Source organism: Echiichthys vipera (assembly GCF_963691815.1).
Source record: "Echiichthys vipera genome assembly, chromosome: 16".
Taxonomy (NCBI): Eukaryota; Metazoa; Chordata; class Actinopteri; order Perciformes; family Trachinidae; genus Echiichthys; species Echiichthys vipera.
This window is the reverse complement of record NC_139841.1, coordinates 15488413-15510693: the sequence shown is the minus strand read 5'-3', so window position 1 is coordinate 15510693 and position 22281 is coordinate 15488413. Positions and strand designations below refer to the sequence as shown.

Here is a 22281-nt window from a genome sequence, read left to right as displayed (position 1 = left end):
TTTTGACAGATCAGGAATCTTTTCCCTAATCAACCATTAACTATGGTTAGAAACTGCATCAGGAGGATGAAAGGACTTCTATCTTGGAAAATCAGTGATATCAAAGGTGATAATAAGCTTATGACCAATCTGCACTTCTGTTTGAAGCCCTTTACACCCCTCCAAGTTTCCGTCACCACTCTATCTGTCCTGTCATCACTTTTTCATCCCGACCAGAGGACACCGGCACATGTTTTATATATTTATGTTCTTATCTACCCTGTCGAACCTTGTCATCTCTTCTTTTCATTTCCTCTTACCATTGGTCCTCTCAGCTTTACACAGGAAGTGTGACAGTCTGCCTTGCCCCTGTCGCTGCCTCACATCCACACACTTTAGTCTTCGTCACACAAAAACTGTGTGCAGTATCTCAGCCACAGAGAGGAACTGTGGTGCACACAGAGGTTTCTCCACCTCAACAACAACTCATCCTCCCCGATCTGGCTCTACTGGTTCTGTTGTACTGCATCTCCTCTCAGATGATCCATCTGTAACCCACCTGCAGCTCATCTTATACCAACACTGCAGCCACAACATGAGCCTACGGAAACTGAGTGAGTATTGTGTGTGTGTGTGTGTGTGTGTGTGTGTGTGTGTGTGTGTGTGTGTGTGTGTGTGTGTGTGTGTGTGTGTGTGTGTAGAGCAGCTGCACTTTGTAAATGTAGTAAACCCGATAATGTAGTACACATGTAGTAAACCAGGGTGTCAGCTTGGTTACTGACTATCAGACACTGCCATGTCAATCAGCGCAACATTTTGGTAACAATGATAAAATCCACTTGCAGCTAAAATAGTTTTCCATTGAAAAAAGGAAGATGTGTGTTTATTATTATACTTTAGAAACCTGTTTAGCCTGCAGTGTTTATTATATTTAATTTCTATGCACTAAATGATTTGAATTATATACAGTAGCGTATATGTTGTGAAAGCAGTCCTTTTACATAAATAGCAAAACACTGAAACCTCAAAGCACTAGCTCTGCAAACGAGAATTTCTCTGTAACATCTGTGCAGAAAGAGAAGGACTCTTTTTAGAAGCTGCATTACTATATTTTTGCCACTTGGGTGCAACAGAACAAAGACAACATCTAACAGCTCACCTTATAAAGTAGGTAAAATGAACTATTTACACATCTTGCAGACACTGAGCAACATTAGCAGTCATTTGGGGTCATGTTTCTATCCACTACATAGATGTATATTCAGTCTTCCTTTAGTTTTGTTTTAGTATGTGCAAACTGCTCAGAGACATATCAGGTTTTTAGCGGACATGATCCTCCAGTATGTTCTACAGCTAGTTGCTAACTTTGTCTGAAGTTTGGTGCTGGGCAGGGGGCTGGTACATAAAAGCAGAATTGGTGATTCAGAAAACCAAACCAATAAGCTAAAATACACCAAAGCGCTCTGTAGAGATGATGGGAACCGCAGAGTTAAGTGATATTTCGTTGTTGGTTCAGCAGTACAAATTACACTTTTCACATTACACTAAGTAATTTGATCCATTATTGATTCCAAAAATTAATGTGAAGCTTTAGTTAACTGATCTTCTTTAACTTCTCCTTCCCTCCTCTCTCACATTTCATCCTTTGTTCCCTTCATTACACCTTACGATACAAATGCCCTGACTGTCCCCCATACTCTTAAACTCTTCACAGACCTTAAGTTTATTACTTATTATACATAATGAACATTTCTTCTTCTTTTATGCCTCTCAAGGTTTCAAGTGGTTTGGTAGCCTCACCAACCTCTCCTTTCGCCGCACCACTGATAAGTCAGACTCCAAGTCCTCTCAGTCAAAGTCTGGAGCAGGATGCCTACCTGGAGATGGCACCGACTACGTTGCTGCGACCCTGGCTCCAGTTGTTGAGACGGTGGACGACATGGGTGCCATGCGTCCTCGCACTGCCAGTTACATCCGCTCCAGTGAGAGCTACACACACATGGGTACACTGCCACGGCTACTGATGAAGAGGAGAGACAAAAGCAATAAAGGTAAAGCAGCAGAAATGATGGACAACACTTAGAGATAACTCTTTGGCCTTTAAATAAAATGATAAATTGGGCAACACTTTTTACCATGACAAACCTTTTCTGATGTCCCTGTCTTCTCTAGGAGGCCCGAGCAGCAATAAGAAGACCAAAGACAAGAGCAACATCAGGAGAAGCCAAAGCCAGCGACCTGGCGACCAAGACCGTGGCCCCCTGAAGCTCACAGCCACCTTATCTAAAGTGACTGGGGATAAATCTGGAGCTAAAGCTGACACAGGGATCGGCAAAGACTTTCTCGCTGATCCCAAGATCCTTTCTGAACGTATAGGTGAATCTAATGTCACAAACAGCCAAAACGCCATCTCTGGCCCCATAGCTGCGATGTCGCCATCTGGTGGCTTAAGTGCTGAACTCCAACCAGAGAATTGTGATAAGCAGGGCATCACCCAGACAGGCGCAGACTTGAACCCTGAGGAGACTTCACTCAGCCTGGGGAATGATCAGACTCATGAGGATAATGGGTCAGAGTCCGGGACCGTAACTGAACCAAAGGAGGAGGCAGAGAGCAGAGAGCTGACAGAAGGAGCGGATAAAGGAGAACAAAACTCTGACAGCATTTACAGGTGATCTTTTTTACTTCTTTGTTTATGTAAACAGTTTATTTTCCTTTCCTTTTTTATCTTACTTTACTATCTGAAAAGCTAATAAAGTAATAGAAGGAGGGAAGGTTACTGATTGGGGAGGAGGGAATTGTGCGTTAAGGGACTTTTCTGCAACAGTTTGACCCACATTTGTTTGGTATGCACATTACGCTACTAATGAAAGTTCATAGAGGAAAAAACAGTCACTAATTGCTTTTAATCTATGAAAGAATATGTGTTTTATTTCCAAAGTGGGCAACTCCCAAACAAGATCCTGAGACTAAAACAACCTCCAGTCTCATTTGAACTGCTCTGTGGTATTGAACATTTGGGAGTATGAACTCCTAAAGCAGAGTCAACTTATGACACTGTTAAAGAGGCACTCGCTTTACTACCTGCTCCGAGGAGGGTCCCTGTGTCAAAACCAGTGCTGTAATGTAATTAAATACATTTATTCAAGTTTTTTTTTAACTCAAGTATAGTTTTACTGGTACTGGTATTTAACTAGAATATTTCCATTTTATGATACTTATTTGTTTATAGAATACATATTAAAAACCAGTGCTTCCAACCAGTTGGTTTTTGACACCTTATAATTAAGTGTGTGAGTGTAAGCTAATTGGGTCCTCTTGTCATGTTTCTATAAATTGTCAGCAGTTTCCCCCTCTTTACTCTTTATATGGTTTCATAACTGTAAGTCCTAAGAGACCTAACGAATACATAATAGCACCTTGAGATTTCCTTGTATTTTGAAGTCTGCTATAGAAATAAAATGCAGTATTATTAATCACATATGCATTGCAGAGGCCATTTTGCTGATAACCCGGTACTTATACTTGTGATATAGAATTTTTGCATTGTTATTTTTGCACCTTTACTCAAAGGTTGAATATGGAGAATGAGCAGAACACTATCATCTTATGTCTCAAGGTCGTAGTCGAGTTTATGTGTGTGTGTGTGTGTGTGTGTGTGTGTGTGTGTGTGTGTGTGTGTGTGTGTGTGTGTGTGTGTGTGTGTGTGTGTGTGTGTGTGTGTGTTGAATATACCTAAAGTAATTGTGTATTAAGATTACCACACATCACTGAAGAAGCACAGCACAGCAGCAGCAGCACGGTGTTCCGGGGCCCAATACTATCCAGCTGCAGACCCGGAGCACAAGCCCCTCAAAAAAGGTTAATCCGTCCATGCTCTGTGTGTAAACCAGGGGGCGCAAATTATCTTTTTTTTTTTTTTCTTAAACTGCACTTGGACCCACTGGGGAAGTTGGACACTTCACAGTTTGTGCTGACTTTGTTGTGGACAGTACTTTCCTCAGGCGATGGGCGTGAGGTGAGACTATAACAGGATTTATTACCTCACTTTTTAAAGGCAGTAGGTGATATTGATTCATTTTATCGATCAGGCGGTGCTGGAAAGCTGCCGCACCGTTGGTCTGATGTTTTCTTATTTTGCATCGATTTATTCCGACGCACTGGAGGCCGACTAAATAAGCTTTTTGTGCGCTCATTGAGTGCGTTTCATAATGGTGGAATAGATTTATCAACACACTCGGAACTTTATTGAAGAGTTTGAGGGGAAATGCTCTGGGCCCCTTGCCCTCAGCAGAGCAGATTGCGTTTCCCCGCTGCTTTCCCATGACATGCCAAGGTCTCCCTGCCTCAGTTATTCCATGCATGACAGCGGAATGCGTGTATCGTGTTACAGTGAGGTTTTGCAATGCGTGTGTATGTGCGAGCGTGTGTGCAAGTTGCAGTTGTGCTGGAATGCATGGGCGCGCATGTGCGAGCGTGCAGCATCAGCCATTAGTTCAGCCCAGGAACCGTGGGAAATATTGCTGTTTGGTGGGTGTAGGGTAAGTTCAGTATGGGCACATGTCTGTAAAGCCCTAAATCTGTCCGGTTCCCTCTCCTATTCTTATTGAGTTAGTGCAGCTCTGCACTACTTGGCCAGACTTTGCCTGCTTTTCCACAAAGCCAATTTGACTTTATTCAAGCAGACAGTGTTGGTGATGCTGGTCAAATTTGGCTTTGATATAAAATGCTGTTATAGTGTCTCTGGGATAGTCTGCTCAGAAGGCATAATTATGGAATTGAGTCTTTTGCTGTACACAGAGGCGATTCTAGAGTCTCTTGGGGCCCTGAGCAAAAAATCCACATGGGGCCCCTCGAGCGTTCATCACCATTATGTTATAAATAAAATGACACAAACGAGAAAGTGTTATTGTTATTTCAAAAGTGCACATTTTGGTTATTTTCAAAGATAGTTATTTTCAAAACGCTAATGTAAACATTGAAAAACTTGTAATTTAAACACATTAATATGAAGAACAATAAAAACCAGATAAATGAAAACTTGGGTGGTGTCAGCCTGGGTCCCCTTACAGAAGGTCTCCTACTGTCGTTGCAAACTTTTCACATCGTCACTGCTGTAGTTTGAAGTTTGTCAGCTCTCGGGGGTCCGCTACTGGCTGCACACTTCACCAGGTGGGGTCCACTCTGTCTCACGGCCAAACAGCACTCCTCCCGGTACTTGCTGTTTCCCGCAGCACAGGGAGAGGTCCACAGGGAGTCCGTAGAGGCTTTCATGTACCTCTTCCAACCGGCGTCAGTGCGTCAGGGGTCTGCAGCGATGGAAAATATATATATATATATATAATTTTTAAAACAGCATTATTATGCATGTGTCTATTGACGAGACTTGTTTAGAAAATAATATTAACAAAAGTAGCTAACTTTTCAATGCAGAATTTTATAAATCTACATGTCTTGATGATGTCATTCTTTATATAGCCTGACGGAATTTCTCCAATTTGTCTGGTACATTGAAATCTTCCAGGACGAGAACGCTGGTAGGAAATGCTGCTACAGCGCCATTACAGTCATTCTCCGGCTGCAATGATGGAGAGACACTGAGAGCACAGATGCAGATGACCCATAAATGCTGACAGAGCAGACCGGAATTTTTTGGGGAGGGGGGCTTAAAGAGACAGGCGCTAAAACGGAGCGTTTCAGAGGTAGTGTGAATACACGTATATTCAGACAGACACAGTGAGAAAAATAATGTGTTATTTAACATTAAAACATGTAAACATGTTCTAGTGGAAACCCAGAATACAAGTATGAACCTGAAAATCAGCATAATATGAGACCGTTAAACTAAATTTCAAAGCATTTACACAAGGCATGTCAGTAAGTGTTGCTTGACATTGACTTCGGCTCTGCCATAGTGCTTGTTGGCCTTCTTTACAATCTATATCTGGGGAGCTATTTGCTTTCAGATGTCTCATGTATGATTGGTATTTTTTGTATTTACAGCTAAGTCACATTCTTCTCTGGATAAATGTCGATGTTATCAGGGCAAATGTAAGAGGCAAATATTGTACAGCTATTTTTCTCCATTTATGCATAGGAGCAGCTTAGGAAGGGAATGTAGAGCACCTCTGCCGTGGGACCTATTAACATTCCCGAGCTGCATTGATGGGACCCTTTGATCTGGCCTCTCTGTGGTCATGTGTAACGAGGCTTTGCTCCAGGCCCTGTGAGACCCATCATGCAATTGGGAACTGTACCGATTGATCTTAAAACTTGTCTGGGAGTGTAATTGCCCCGTTAGCTCGCTCGCTCTGTATCACAAAGCACCCACGGTACGGCTCCCAAGACTGCAGCGCAGTGGGGGTTTGACACACGATCCTGTTGCATCACAAGTGTAAAAGTGAGAGTTATGGCACCCGAGAGATCTGAGAGGCCAGCAACCTTAGATGCTCAGTGGGGTTTGTTATCTTTCCATTTTCCATGAACCCACAACAACATTTTACTCACTGGAGAGGCCGCTGCACAAATGGATCATGGGAATACAGGCGTGTTATTTTGTCCCTGGTAACATGCACTGCACCTGTTACAAGAACCACATCAAACATAAAAGCTTGTGTACATGTGTGATGTTTAACACATGTGCACACAATTCAACAGAAGTTTACAGCCTTTTTTTCTTGTTATTACATTGCTTAACATTTCCCCTCTTTCATCTCTTTTTTCTGTTTCTTCAGCCACATGGAGCCAGCAGATAACCAGGCAGAATATGTGCAGGTAAGTCTGCTCTGTCCAGATGTGTATACCTTTGCGCTCTCCTCTTTTGTCCTTACTTGAATATGTGGTATGATTCTACAGATTAATGTGCTCTTGTGCATGTGTGCATGTAATTGAATATTTTCCCACAGAAATAAGTTTTCTCCCTTCTCATCACTCTCTCAGTTTTTAGTGGCGCACACGCTCACACGTTACGCCTGAGATGCCTGTAGATATGAGTCGTCGTTTGCAGCACACACCAGCAATTTCAGTTTGAGTTTCCTCCTCTCTGCCATATTATTGAATTAGATGTTTTTAATGTGAGCTCTCCGATGTAATTGTGGCTGATTATTAGCCCTTAGTCTTCAACGGTTATGCTCATTTCAGCAGGCTCACTCTGCATTATGCCTAATTCAGCCTGCCATTTAGCTAATTGAATTTGGAGTGATGCTAATGTCAGCACCGTGCAGTCTGTGCTGCAGCCAGTAGGTGGGGCCATACGCTGGAGTTGTGTGAACTCCTTATACATCTGAGAGCATGTGAAACTGTTTCATGACCTTGGAGATGGATGATAGGGATTCATGCATATACCACACGCACACACACACACACACACACACACACACACACACACACACACACACACACACACACACACACACACACACACACACACACACACACACACACACAGATAGCGGACTTTAAAGTAAGAGCTATAGTGGGAAGAGAGAGTAAAGAAAGGAGAAAGGAAAGAAGAAGGAAAAGAAAGGAGAGAAGGGAAGGGAAGTGAACTGTCGAGCTCCTGGGATCAGTTTTTCTATTGATTATCCATCACAGGCGAGTGGTAAAAGCCTTCTCCTATGACCCTGACCTGTATTCCTTTTGTAAAACAAATAAATCCAATTTCCTGTGACCAAAACACATTGATCAAATTCCACCACACTGCTTGCCTTGTTAGGAATGTAATGTTGGAGGCAGAACAACAGCATGCAAATAGTACACTTTTATAACATCGTTATTCTGCTTGACTCAAATGTACCTTAAGGCACAATCTGTTATTTTTGGATTACAGAGGGAAAATCAGCATTTTGTTTTTACACATTGAAAAGTAGAATGCTTGTTTTACTGCTGTTTTTATGACCATAACTAATAAACAAAACTTTAATAGCATCAGAAAACATTTTAAAAATACTTTGAGGTGTTCATTATTAGTGTAGCCAAAACAGTAAGCCACCCAGATGCTGAAACATCTCATTTTGTCATAAATTCACTTGAAGGCTCAAACAATGGTGCTTCTGCTCTTTTCCCCTGAAGATGAATGTTTTATTTTATAAAAGTATCTGAATTTTTTATGATGTCACTAGTGATATGGTCTTTATTTTAGACGAGGTGACCCAACTTGCACTGTCGGCCACCGGGGCGCCCTGTAACTAGTACTTAATATCAATATAGCACTGCTCTCATGCTGACATGGAATAAATGTTGCCTGGCTGAAGTGTTTCGATTCAAATAAGCTTGACATACGGGATTTTTAAAACAATATTTCATGCATGTGATATCGGACGCAGCAAGCACACCGTTCAGGATTTAAAAAAGAAAGAAGAAGACGTAGCATTGTTGTTTTCTGCTTTAAACCTTTAACCTTTTTCCAAATCCTCATGCATGTTTTGTGACCCGAATTTGTTCTCACTCTCCACAACAGCCCTGCATGCTGCCAAACCCACTCCCTGAAAGCTGCCCGCAATCCCTCCGTCTCCCTCCATTTCCCTGAAACATTTATGACAGCTGATGTTTAAATCAGGAGTTGGCCTCAGTGTTCCCTGTTATAATGGAAAAGACCAGGCCAGTGACTCTCCCCCAGTTTGTCATACGTGCACACTTATTTACTCTCTAACACATACACACAGTATCATAAAACAACAAAGTGAGACAGAGAGAAAAACAGACAAACTAATCTTATCTGGGTATACTCAAAGAAGATAAGCAATCAGTAAAAAAAATTAGGACAAGTAATTCATCTTTAAGGCTTTATCGTAAAATAATAAAATATCCATCATCATTAATTCTTTATGTGGACGCACGGCTGGTCAAGCAATATGTTTTTGTTTTTCGTGACTTTTAATTAAAGATGTAAAAGCACTTTTAAAATGGCAGAGGTTGGTGATAAAAACGAAAATTGTTTAGTCTCAGTCTGGGAAGTGTGAGTTTGTTTTCAATTAGTGTGTGTGTGTGTGTGTGTGTGTGTGTGTGTGTGGCTCTATGACTGTGTGCGATTGTTTTCGCCTGCAGCCCAGCCCTGCTTTGTCTCCCCGTTCTATTAAGTGGTTTGGTGTTACTTTGACGGGAGGGGCGCAGGAGGGGGGGAGTAGAATGGGTCGGATCATATGAGGTTTATTAACATACGCCTGGCACAAAAAAGAAATATCAGTGTGTGTCTGTGTGTGAAGGGGCTCAGCTGTATTCGTGCTTTACTGCATGTTTGATTATGCGAATGGTTTGAATTTCTAAAATCTGGATGTGTCTATGTGCTGATTAAATTAAGGCAGTGCCCTCTGGGTGGTTGTGTGCCTGTTTGTTTGTGTGTGTGTGTGTGTGTGTGTGTGTGTGTTTTTTTTTGCGCTTGTGTGACTACTACAGTAGATGAATTAATGCGGCGCCTCTGTAAATGAGAGGGGGTGTAAACTGTCAGGGCTGGCCCTCTGTAACACACCCTTGGAAAGTCTCCAGTTACTGTTCCTTCAGCGTGTAGACTGACAAAGAATCAGAGTCTACACACACATTGTGTTTACTTCTTAGATTATTTGCATAAATCAGTTTATTTAGGCTGCCAAAGAGAAAAGGGCAAAGATATGCACAATATCCTTTTTATGGCACATAGAATTTTACAAAAACAACTTAAAATGCAATGCAGCACAATGACCTGCAGTAAATACCAGTTTGGAGAAACCCATAATATTCAAAGTGACATGATAGTTTCCCATTGTTACACATATTTTTCAGTGTTTGCAGCTAACGACAATTCTAGCAGATAATATCAGCATGTCAACCTCATGGTGGCCTTCGAGGAAAAGTCATCAAGATCATATAAGTCAGAATAAGTCAATAGGCTTCATCCTCTGGGGACCATGAATGCCAAACTTTGTGTTAATTCACTGGATAAGTGCAAACTTTGACTTACTGATGGCGCTAGAGGAAGACCCGTGTTTCCACTGTATGTATGTGGCATTCTTAGCTGGTCAGCATGGTGTACATAGTGTTTAGCGTAGATGTGGGCTGCCATTTTAAACATCTGGAGTGAATAAACAACTTGCGGTCTCTATTGATAGCCGCCTGGATATTGAAAAAATTGCAAGATTGTACAGGATGCCCGTATCATGTCCGCTGGTCCTCTCTTACCATCAGTAGTCTGCAGTTTTTTAACTCCACCTTCTAGTATTGACACAGCGCACTTGTAAACCCGACCGAGTTGGGACCAAAAATTAGCACCAGGTACTATCTATACTTTTGCTAATGGAAAACCAAAAAAGAGTGAGTCCAGTTGAACAGTACCATGCAGTGGAAAGGCGACATTAGTAGGATTCATCCTCTGAGTGACATGATTATCTGTGACACAGTTACTACATCTATCTAATAGTTGTTGAGATGTTTCAGTCTGGACCAAAGACACTGACCAACAGACAGGCATTGCTGTCCCTTAAACCACAGCACTGGTGTGGATAAAAATGCTGAATATCTGCAAGCACACTTTGCAAATTGGTTTTCAACTTCAAATGGATTTGTAATTGTGATTTACAGTATAGTTGTCATTGTTGCCTGAACCCCTGGTATCTCATAAAACACAGAAAGAATATGTGATGTGGTAAAGAGAAAAGTGTCAAAAATCCTATGACCACATGCAAAATGCTGGAAAAATGCATTAGCAAAGAGGCAAAGTAATCACAAGCACAGCAGCAGCAACACTGACACCTTATCAGATATTTACTTCACAAAATGCAAACTTAAAAAAAGCCATTGAGTTGAATCAACAACTCTGAGAGTCTCAGAATAACAAAAATGTGATATTTACTGCAGGGCTTTGTTATTATCGGGTCTTTCTGTTATTTTGTCCCCCTTCAAGGTCAGCTTGCCCGTGCCACTAAGCAGTACACAGGGCAGAGAATAATGGCACATTGATCCCTCTAAGCAGTATCACACACTGTTTTATTCACGCTAAAGATGTGTTGCTACAGCGACACATTTGTATGAGTCATTTTAATGTGATTAAAGCAGGACAGACGAATTTAATTGCGCTATTTCACACCTAAATTCAAAATTCTCTTCACGTCTGTGAGGACAAAGTCACAACGTTTTCCAGCAGGCCTCTTTTTGTCACTGCATCATTATTCCAGACTGATGTTTCAAACGGCCTTTGAAACACACATCTGGTGGTTCGATACGCATTAACCAGTCGGTGAATGGGGTCCACCCTGTGAAAACACACTGATGACAATCAGACACACACAGATCATTAGCTGTACCCCGCTAACCCCCAATGGAGTCAGGCCTTTGTTTTTAGACACGGACGTGTGTGCACACATAAAGATGTGTGCACACATAATCTTGATCTGCCCTCGGTGTGTCTCTTTTCATCTCTCACACACATGCACACATTTTACACACACACACACTCTCTTGTCTGTGTTCTCTCTTTTTATCTATGTGTCTCTCTCTCACACACACACAAATGCACGATCCTTTCATTAGTGGGACGCTTGCAGGCACATGCAGGGATTCTCCATTGTGCACCCTATCAGCCTCCGGGATGGGGCTCACTAATTAATATTTAACTGAAAAATGCCTCCAAGCGGGGGGGGTCTAGAGATAGAGGTGTGGAGGGATGGCCATGGAAGAGAAGGAAAGGAAGGGGGAGAGAAGGGTGGAAAGACAGGGATCAGACAGTGGAGGAGGCTGAAAGGAGTGATGAGAGGTCGGGATAAGGAGGAGGGGAGAGATGAGGGGAGGAGCGCGGTGATAAGAAAGGTTGGATCCAATAGAGCATAGAGAAGGAGTTGAGGGAATGCTGAAAAGAGAAAGGACAGGTTCAATGAATGGATAACAGTAGGAGTAAAAGAAAAACTTGTTGTGAATGCAGAAAATGAAAGCAAGATAGATAAAAGGATTTAAGGGGAAGCAATAGTGCTAGGGATGAAGCAGGGGGAGAACAAGACAGACAATTCAGGGTAATGAAGTGTACAAGACACTAAAGTAAGAATGAGACTCCCTTCAGTCTTCCCAAAGGCACAAAATGAGGCGATGTTACAACCATTTTTCTTTCAACCTGTGTCTGCGGAGCGTTCAGTCTATTCAATTTAAAACATCTTAAATGATATGGAGCAGGAAAGGCTGGGGCGTGATGATATGTCCTACACTGTGTATTACGATAAATTGTCACATTTATCTCCGTAATGAAATTTGTAACAATAACTGTTTATTACAGTGGTGATGTTTGCTTTCTCACGTTGACTCGTGTCTGTTTTGTTTGTCTTGATGAACTGATATGTAGAGCCGTTCCCTCTGAACTTGCCTGATAGGTCAGGTCTGGATAATGTCCAAAGTTTCTCTTTCACACATACAGCACACAACAGGAGACTGTCCGTGTCAGATACGTTCACACTTACTGTAAATAGGCCTACTCCGTTGGGTTAAGGCGAGGTGTGGCGCCTGGGTAAAGCGTGCAGGAGGCAGGACATGACACGGATTACACCCCGGTCACATAGTCACTTTGAACAGAGTCTCTTGCCATCCCTTTAATTTGTCTGAGGATTTCAGCGCCGGCCCTTTACTGACAGAAGTTCCTGAATCTCCAGTTTTCGTTGGTGTCTTTGTGTAAATAACCCTTCTTCTTCACCCTCTGATGTTTGTTTTCTTCCGGTTTCATGTGAGCCACATGATAAAAAAAAACGAATCAACATGCCCACTAGCTGTCAATTCTCCGGACAGCGAGCTTCTCTATTTACACATGGGCTCAATCGGACAATTACGCAGACTTTGAACTAGGGAGCTGGCAGCCCTGTTTAATGCCCAGTCCAACTGATTCGGATATTTCCGTTCTCACAGCTCCTCCGGGTAATGTCTAGATAAGGTCAGGTTTGCAGCGCATGTGTGAAAGGGGATTTAGCTGCTGGAGAAAAGTAAGTAAAGAGCGCAAGTTACTGATACAACAGAAGATCTACCCTTGGGTGTATAAAACATTTCCTGAGAACACAGTAGGATTCAGTCTTGTTGAATGTGTTGCTTTGCTTTAATGTGTGATATCTGTTTGACTTGACTGAATTCATCTGAGGAAGTCGACTGACACGATGGAAACACGAGCTGGAGCACGCACAAAGTACAATGAGAGGATGTGCTCATTTTAGAAGGGTTCTTTTTACTTCTGCAGATCAAAATACTTCAAAAGGTTTAGGAGGTGTGATATAAAAAGTATATGTGTCTAAGAGTGTCATTTTGTAGAGTGGCTTTTAGCTAATGGACATTACAGTGCGGTGTGTTTTCATTATGACCTGTCTGAGTGGGAATTACACCCCTAACATTGTCAATTTGAATGCTAAATTCCTAGCTACAGCTGACCATATATGCTTTAGTCTCTGCATCCATCATGTTGTCACATGTGTTTTTCCCCACAGCATGCATTTCTCATTGTGTGTGTGTGTGTGTGTGTGTGGCACAGCAGCCCGATGCTGTATGTTATGATTGTTTTGGCATGGTATTACAGAGGATTGAGGGAAGGAAAGCACAGGGCCCCTCTTATGAGATTATTTGTGTACCCGCTGTGTAATCTGTCTAATCCAGCACTGGATGGTTTGAGATTACATTAAGAGGAGTCGCTGCAGTTGATGAATCCTTCCTGTGTCTTGTAGCTCCTTATCTATCAGCCTTTTCTCTCTGCCTGTGACCCACTAGCTTGCATTCAAGAGGCAGATTAGCAAAGTGATTACTGGCGTCATCTGATGCTATGTTTGTGTGATGCAGAGATGACCTCAAAGACAAAGTAAAAAAGAAGCAGCACACAGTATTTTATCACCTGGTATGTTGCATATTTCTCACGTCCCTCTCTTGCGCTATGCTTCCCTGCAGTGGTGCAGACCCAACTAAATGCAGTGTCAGAATTTTGGATGCTGTCAAGTCCTCTTGCAGTGTTGCCATGGTGAGGCGTCCTCAATGATGTCACTCACTTGCCTCTGGAGACAGAGCCCCACCCCTCCTGACATCTCCTTGCCAGTGTGTGTGTGTGTGTGTGTGTGTGTGTGTGTGTGTGTGTGTGCGTGTTTGCGTGTGTGTGTGTGTGTGTGTGTGAAATGGGCCGGTGAAAATCACACCGTGTTATCCTTGAAACACCTGCCTGTGTGTTTCAGCCTATAATGAGCTGTCTAGTTGCAGTCTGCATGGCTTTTTAGAGACACATCATTATATTCTCCTGCACACGCACGCACGCACGCAAACACACACACACACACACACACGCACACGCACACACGCACACACACACACACACACACACACACACACACACACACACACACACACACACACACACACACACACACACACACACACACACACACACACACACACACACACACACAAACACAGAAGAATAACATTTCTCTACACATTTCACATCGGGAACCTTCAGCTCCTTCCATCTCTGGTAATAATAATACAGTGGTATGTGTGTTGACATTAAGTGGAATAAAAGGTGTGTATTTGCATTTAAGAATGTTTGTGAGTGGGTGTGTGTGTGTGTTTGTGTGTGTGTGTGTGTGTGTGAGTGGTAGGGTGGGGGGCACCCCTGCTGGGTTCCTTTCACGGCAAAAGAAAGGTTAGATTCCTTTGAGAGGCTGCACTCCTCCTCCTTTCTCTCCTTCTACCCACATCTTCTTCTTCTTTCTGTTCTTCACATTTTTTTCCCTCCTCCACCCATCTTTTCTCACTTTCTCCCACTTAGTCCATCGTCCCCCTCCTCCCCACCACACCCCCCGTGTCAGCATTGTCTCAGCATTGAAGCGGGGGTCGTCGGGTGGTTGGGTGGGTGGGGTTTTCTGCCTGCAATTCGACAGCACTCCTCTCTGCTTGTGCCTACTGGCACCCCCCCCCTCTCCCTCCCTCCATCCATCCCTCCCTCCCACCCTCTCTCTCTCTGGTCCGCCCTCCCCCCACCCACACTCCTTTCATCAGCAAGCAATGAGGTAATCCCTAGCAGCCGCGTGAAGTGCAGCAAGTGCAGTGAGAGGGAGAGAGCAAGCAGGAGAGCAGGAGCGACAGAAGCCGGTGCAGGGCAGAAGCAGCGGAGATGTCAGGAGCTGCAATATCTCTAGCTGTTATCAGTTCCAGCTGTTAGTGGCGCGCTCGTTGCTTTATAGCTGATGTGGTTACCAGCAGCTGCTTACAAGCTATAGCTGTGGTGTTAGCTGTTTAGCTTGTAGCCTGGTTTTGTAGTGGTGGCACTATGTGGAAGGGCTGTTAGCCAGGGAGAGAGGCAAGCAAGCAGGCAGGCAGGCAAGGAGTCTGGCAGGGGTGGGACAGGCTTAGCCCAGGGGCTGAGGTTTTAGATCGGACACCCTGGGTGGGGTAGAGATAAAGAAGAGGACAGGGGAACAGAAGAAGAGGGAGAGGGTGAAGTAGAGGGAAAAACGAGAAAGGTTTGAGGAAAGGTAACAGAGGAAGGTGTGCACCCACCATGACAGAGAGGTGTAGTCTGTGGAGTGCCCTGTCGGCTGCAGCATGCTGCTTCTACCGGGGATCTTTCATGCAGGTGCAGGTGAGTGAGCATCTATTATGTGTTTGTTTTTGTGTATGTATGTGTTGTGATTCTGAAACACTGAGCATACTATGTCATGAAAAGGCATATGAGTTTTCTGAGTTTGTATAAGTTACATTTCCTGCATTTGTCTGTGCACGTGTGTGTGTTTGTGTTTGTGTGTGTTCGTAGGAGGTGTGCTCACTGTTGGCCCCTCTCCTGTCCCAGCAGCCAGTCATGTCAGCCCGCCTGCTAGCTGGCAGACTGATGATATCATAGATGCTGTACAGTACTTGGGTGTCAGATGGACTGTGTGAAATCACAGCGTGGAAAGAGATAGTGAAGGAATGAGGATGGAGGAGAGGGGTTTTGGGACTAAAGAGAGAAAGAGGGAATGTGTGTCTGCGATTTCTGTGTTTGCATGTGAGCGAACGTGTGTGAAGGGTACAGTGGAGTGAAGCTATCAGTTTTACTTTGGTCTAATTCTGGCTTCATGCCTGAAACCTAATATCTGACCTTATTCCTCAAACAAAATGAAACCCCCAGTATATTTTGTATGTGTATAATTGTGTATACAGTATGTATCCGGTTTGTTATGCTTGTAGTGTCAAAATGTCAGCTTATCTTGGACCAACAAAATTAACTTTTGCATTTGTTTTCCGGCACCTGTTTACTTTGTAAAGCTCAAAGGTTGTAGAATATTACCAAATATGACACTCTTCAGATTTCACAAGGATTTCACATGACAGCAGTGACAAAAGAAAACTTTCAATATTTAGAATTGGTTAATAGATTATTAGATAACAGGAAGTAGTAGACTACAAGGAACTAAAAGATGTTATTGCCTGGGGGTATGAATCTGCTGGGCTGAATAATTGTTTTACAAGTTTCTCTTCTCTTCTCCCTGCCACGCTGTAGCCGACTGTTATAATTATGGCTTAACTTAAACTGAAAAGCAGCAGATTTGTGTTTGTGTGTGTGTGTGTGTGTGTGTGTGTGTGTGTGTGTGTGTGTGTGTGTGTGTGTGTGTGTGTGGTGTTTAATTGCGTTTCAGGGCAGTAATCCTCGTGTTGGGTGTCAGCGGCGTGTCCCACCTTGTCCCTGGCAGCGGGACATTTCGTCAGTGGGATGGTCAGGTAGTCATGCTGGCTTACATGGGTTGTTTTGTTTTCCTGAAAACAAACAAGAGAGAGAAATGGAGAGAAATATTATTGGCTCTCTTCCTTCTAGGGTTTCAGAGGCATCTGCTTTTGTTTAGAGTGAAGTGTTTGAAAGCTCAGACTAATGAAGTTATTTTAATGGAGTCTGTCATGGGGTTACTTCGAAGTGTGTGTGTGTGTGTGTGTGTGTGTGTGTGTGTGTGTGTGTGTGTGTGTGTGTGTGTGTGTGTGTGTGTGTGTGTGTGTGTGTGTGTGTGTGTGTGTGTGTGGCTGTGTGTGTGTATGTCTGAGTGGCTGGCAAATTAATTAGCAGTTGCTGAACGGTTAGAGTTAAGTGGGAGCTTTTCTATTGTGCAAAATAATAATTACTTATACTCTGAAATTTGGGTTTGTTTACAAACAGTGTATTTTTTTGACTGTAGACCAATATTGATTCCCCCAATCCATTGTAATTAAACATAGCCTGTCAAGCACAATAGTGTCTGTCAAGTAACCCAAGCACTGCCTGCTACCCGGAGAAAACGATGCTTTAATCATTACTTGTACTGTGCATTCAATGTCATGTTGATGCTTCTTTCTTCGCCTTCTGGGGGTGAGGATGTGTTATATTTACACTCACTAGACACCTGCAACCTGTGTTTGAGTCTATTTCCATCTGAAAATATAAGATAACTCATTGCCTGGATGGTGTGTGAATCTGAACACGCAGGGGAACCAGTGATGTTGACCCCCCCCCCCCCCCCCCCCCCCACACACCACACACACACACACAAAAAAAAGCCCACCACTAATGACTGCAGAGAGTCTTCTTCATGCAGGCCGTTGCTCCATGAGTGTTCATTAGAGGTCAGTCACCGCAGCAGTAAAAACTGCTTCCCCTACACAATATTTGAACCATTATATTTTCTCTTTTGAAACTCATAAGAACACAGTTGTAATGTTGATGCTTCATTGAGTTCTAAAACAGTAATTGCAGCCAAAAAGGGTCAGTTACCATAAGATAGATAGAAATGGTATTTTGAACACTGCATGTTACATCGGTGACATGCAGAGATGTTGTTGATACAGTGACAGTGGACCATTCATCAGCTGTATCAGTGGAGAGAGATTACACTTGATCCCCTGGTCTAGACTGCAGTATGCTAACTATGGACACACACACACACACACACACACACACACACACACACACACAAACACACACACAAACACACACACAGAAATGCAGCTTAACCATCATGTCTGCCATATACCCAGTGCTTCCAGCGCATCGATGTCAATGTAACTGGAACAATGAAACTGTTCGCTGGACTCCTGCAGCGTTAAAACCCCAGATGAGCCCCCCAGAAACACACACACACACACACACACACACACACACACACACACACACACACACACACACACACACACACACACACGCATACATGCACACACAAAAACATTAACAGATGCATGGAAACACAAATACACAGAACTGCCCCCTTTACTTAAATTGTTTTCGAAGTTAATCCTTTCTTTTCTGCGAGCCGCTTTCCCTCTCCTTCCTCTCTCTGCTCTGCCACTCGACTCTGTAGCCTCATTCCCTGCTGACCCGACCAGCATGCAGCAACCGCCATGCCAGCCAGCAGACGGTCCCCTCTGTCCTTTAGCGTTCTTGCAGCCTGACTGTATCTGGAACACTGCTGTCGACCTCCAACCTCACAACATGGCACCTCACTGTCATGGAGTCTAGCGCACTGTTAACCAAGTTTCTGTTTGTGCAAGCAGATTCTCAGCGATCCAGCACCTCATGGCATTAATTCCACATACTGTGAAATAATATAAGTCTATAATATGACATAATACAGTCTATTGTAAGGCTAATTGTTTTTGTTTGCACAGATTTTTACGGGAAAATGACAAGATTTTTTAAAGAGAAGATCAGATTTATATCTTGATGCGTGTCCACACATCGTGTTTCCTGCTGCAAAAGAGTCTTGATTACCTTTCGTGTAAAGTAGATGAAGAACACCTGTGACGAGCAAAACTCAGGGGATCTTCTGCTCATAGAACGAGAAGAGTCACATGAGAAGTAAATGCAAATAAGCTGCTGATTATGAACCAGAGTCCATCTAAGTGAGTAAAAATACACCATGTGTCGACACATGCAAAATTTACTGCTACAATCAGATTTTACCTGGGTTGTTTCTTTTTAATCAAAATAGTATACATTAAGAAAATGAACACGGATAAATTCACAGAATCTGTTCAAATCAAAACTGCTGTAGTGATATAAACAAGTAAGATCATAGAGCTCCACAGCAGGAACAAATAGAGCATACATATTAAACTGGCCAGCTTTATTGCACTGGTGTCCCTTCTGGATGTCTTGACTATGCTTTATTTTCAGGAGGAGCCCAGTTTAATAACATAAATTGAACTGCTGTATGTCTTTTTTATATTATCTCCTCTACATACACCGTTCACCGTCCGTACTTTGACGTTATTAGTTTTACAGTAAGAAAAACTGTTTCATACAGCCTCGCCTCCTGCAAGTTAGTTTCATTTACTTTATTTTGGGTAAAGCATCAGACATTAGTCTTGAATTGAATGGGAGAGCTTGGTTTTGGTCCAAGCAGTCACTCATAGCAGGTTAACCAACAATCAGCTGGTCAGGGGAAATCTAGTGGTTTTGTATTAGCTTTACCCATCACCCCATTCTCACTGTAAAAGATATGGCCCTGCTAATGCCTTTATGTGTGTGTGTGTGTGTGTGTGTGTGTGTGTGTGTGTGTGTGTGTGTGTGTGTGAGTGGCAGTGTGCGTGCGTGTGTGTGTATCTGTCTGTCCAAGCTAGAAAAGGAGCCCAAGCCAATTGGTATGTTTTAGTATTGAAATATTCACCATGTAATCCCCTCTTCTCCACTCCTCCTATCTCTCTCTTCCTCTCGCCCTCCTCCCCAAAGCTTTTCACCACAAATCCTCTTTTGGCGTGCCTGTCTGTCACACCCTCAGGCTCATAGTGTGAAGGGCAGCTGCGTGTGTGTGTGTGTGCGTGTGTGTATGTGTGCTTAAATTGCCTTGTTCCAGAGTCCACATCCTCATTAGAGCACAGTGATGTTTTTGGCAGTAATGAGGAATAAACCGGCGTGTGCGCTCGTTTGTGTCAGCTATGAATGTGTGTTTTTCACGTATGCGTGAAATGTGTGTGCACGGCACTACGGGTCATTCTCTAAATTTGTTTTTCATTCACATTTCTTGGTTCTCAATTCTCCTTCGGTGTGTTTGTTTAGTTTAAGACGGCGGAGATCAACAAATTTGTTAGATTAACTACTTAATGCAAGTTTGTTCGACACTCACAACCTCTCTTTGATTTGGTGAGAGTTGCTTGGAGTGACATTTAAGTTACACTTAAACAAGTCCTCTACCTAAACAACAAAATATGTTGTTTGTCATTGCCTTCCCAGGTGACCCATTAGAGCATTTTCTGAACTGGTGCCTCTATCAGCAGGACAACATCATTTGTGCTTTTAGAGACTCACAAAAACCACTGAGCGTTTTCTAACCTGCCACCTCTGTGATTATAGTTTGGTTACTTGTGTGGGAAAGATTAAGGAAATAGAATGTGAACCAAAGTCATCAAAGTTCTCCTACCAAAAGTTTGTGCCCAAACCCAAATAGACCCAGAACTGTACTCGCCACAACCGGAATATTTGAAAGCTGGGATCCCGACCTATGCACAACTGAGAAATGTCGGGCCCGAACCAGACCAGACAAGTTGTTAAAACAAAACTAATGCAACGTCAGTAGCCTTTTACTCTGCATGGCTGTGATGCATATAATCCATTCTGTTCTGTTATTCTTCTCTTGCTGATTGAAACAGCTAAACAGCATGACTAATCCACCCATTAATTTATCTTAAAAGTTCACTTGTGACCAAATACGACTCAAACACGACAAGAATCAGTGTTGCCTGATCCGGATGGGTCTTCTCTGGTCCACTCAGGTATTGCATTTAATGTTAAACAGACCCAGAACCCGCAGTAACTTGACCCGACCTGGACCAGATTGACTGTATAAACTGTGGATCCGAACCATATATGAGTCTTGGGTTGGGTCTCGTATCCTAGGGTTCGGGTGGATCCATGAGACCTTGACACCAAAATGAAATCCAGATCGTTTTTATACCCTGTCCACTTCGACCTTCTCTCTTACAGGTTTTGGAGCGCTATTATAACATCCTGCTACTCAAACCACTTTGCTTCTGACAATATTCCCTATTTTTTGTAAAGAAAATGTGAACAAGCTCAGTCAAACACACTCAAGGAATTGACCATTTACAGAAAACGATCAGATTTGGCAGAGAAGGCTCTGCTGCTTGAGGGATAAGAATTTAATCAGCGGCAGTGTGATGTAACATCTAACATAATATAAACCTGCAGAAACTAACCTACAGCTGCCTTAGAGTAAAAGGAGAACAGAAGGCTCTTACTGTGGCAGCAACAGGAAGTGTTGAGTTAGCTTTAACAGCATACTAAAAAGTCCACTACTATCCAATTCTTCAGCAGTGCTTTGTCCCTCTGATACATTGAGCTCAGGCTGTCTTTTAATCTTCATCTTGGCCTGGGAGGAAACACTTGCGACTGAGTTAAGGGGCTCTTCAGCTGCAGGTCACTATAAAGCAGCTTATTCTAAAAGGTAGAAAGAGTAGTTTGATTCCTGAAACGATAAAAATGTGGATCAACAGATGTGTTGACATATGGCTCATTGAGCCCTTTATCAATTAATATTAACTTGTTTGAAAGGTTGATGGTACATATTCAAATCTCAGATCTAATTGAGATCAGTCGTCAGATCTAAGAGTGATCAGGTGTTGCCATTAGCAAAAGAGTTATAAATACTGCAATTTGAATAAATGTGGCCAGGCTGTCGAGTAGAAATGTGCCTTCCGGCACCGCATGTTTCAGCAAACTCAGGCGCATTAATATGCTCACCGTTTAAACAAGTGGAAATGCAAAAATGGACTCTTCATATCATGACTTTTAGCTGCAGGCCAGGATCACAGAGTTTTTCCGGCTCAGTGCTTCATGTAATCGTCTGCTCTCTTTCTTGACATGATAGAGGAAAGCTTTAAAATAGAATAGCATAGGAGCAGAAACATATGGCGAATGCTGCTGTGCATTTAAGCACAGCCTAGACTCAAGGCTCTTTAAACAGAGGCTGCCGAAGGAGAGAGATTATTCTAAAGAATTCTAGCACACATGTTAGATATGACAATATCTTTCAGCGTTATAATTATCTTCTTCTGTCTCAACATTTAAGGTGTAGGGCTGAAAGTAATTACTTTGGTTAATATTTACGTTTTGCCTCTACAGAAACTCAAAATGTCCAACACTGTTCTGCAATCCTGCAATTTAGTTACCCATTATTTAATTTGGCAGATTTGTTTGAATCTTTAGATTATGACAGTAGAGCCGTTTTCTTATATGAACTCCGGACAATGTCTGATGAATTGACGGTGTGGACATTGTCACTTTCCCTTTCACACATATAGCACTCAGCAGGAGATTGTGGGTATCAGGTGCAATCTCACTTACTGGAAATACTCTGGGAAGAGCGTGCAGGAAGC

The 22281-nt window shown here is 42.8% G+C and overlaps 1 protein-coding gene across 1 annotated transcript in view; it reads left to right on the top strand.

Annotated features, from left to right (window-relative positions):
* Positions 1-479: 479 nt before the first annotated feature.
* Positions 480-22281, top strand: part of sh2d3ca (SH2 domain containing 3Ca) — a 55587-nt gene continuing 33785 nt past the window's right edge. Inside the window, exons 1-4 of the mRNA XM_083929312.1 lie at positions 480-593; positions 1755-2030; positions 2152-2650; positions 6714-6753. Coding sequence (XP_083785438.1) covers positions 575-593; positions 1755-2030; positions 2152-2650; positions 6714-6753 — 834 coding nt within the window. The 5' untranslated portion in view covers positions 480-574. The remainder of the gene's footprint in view (positions 594-1754; positions 2031-2151; positions 2651-6713; positions 6754-22281) is intronic.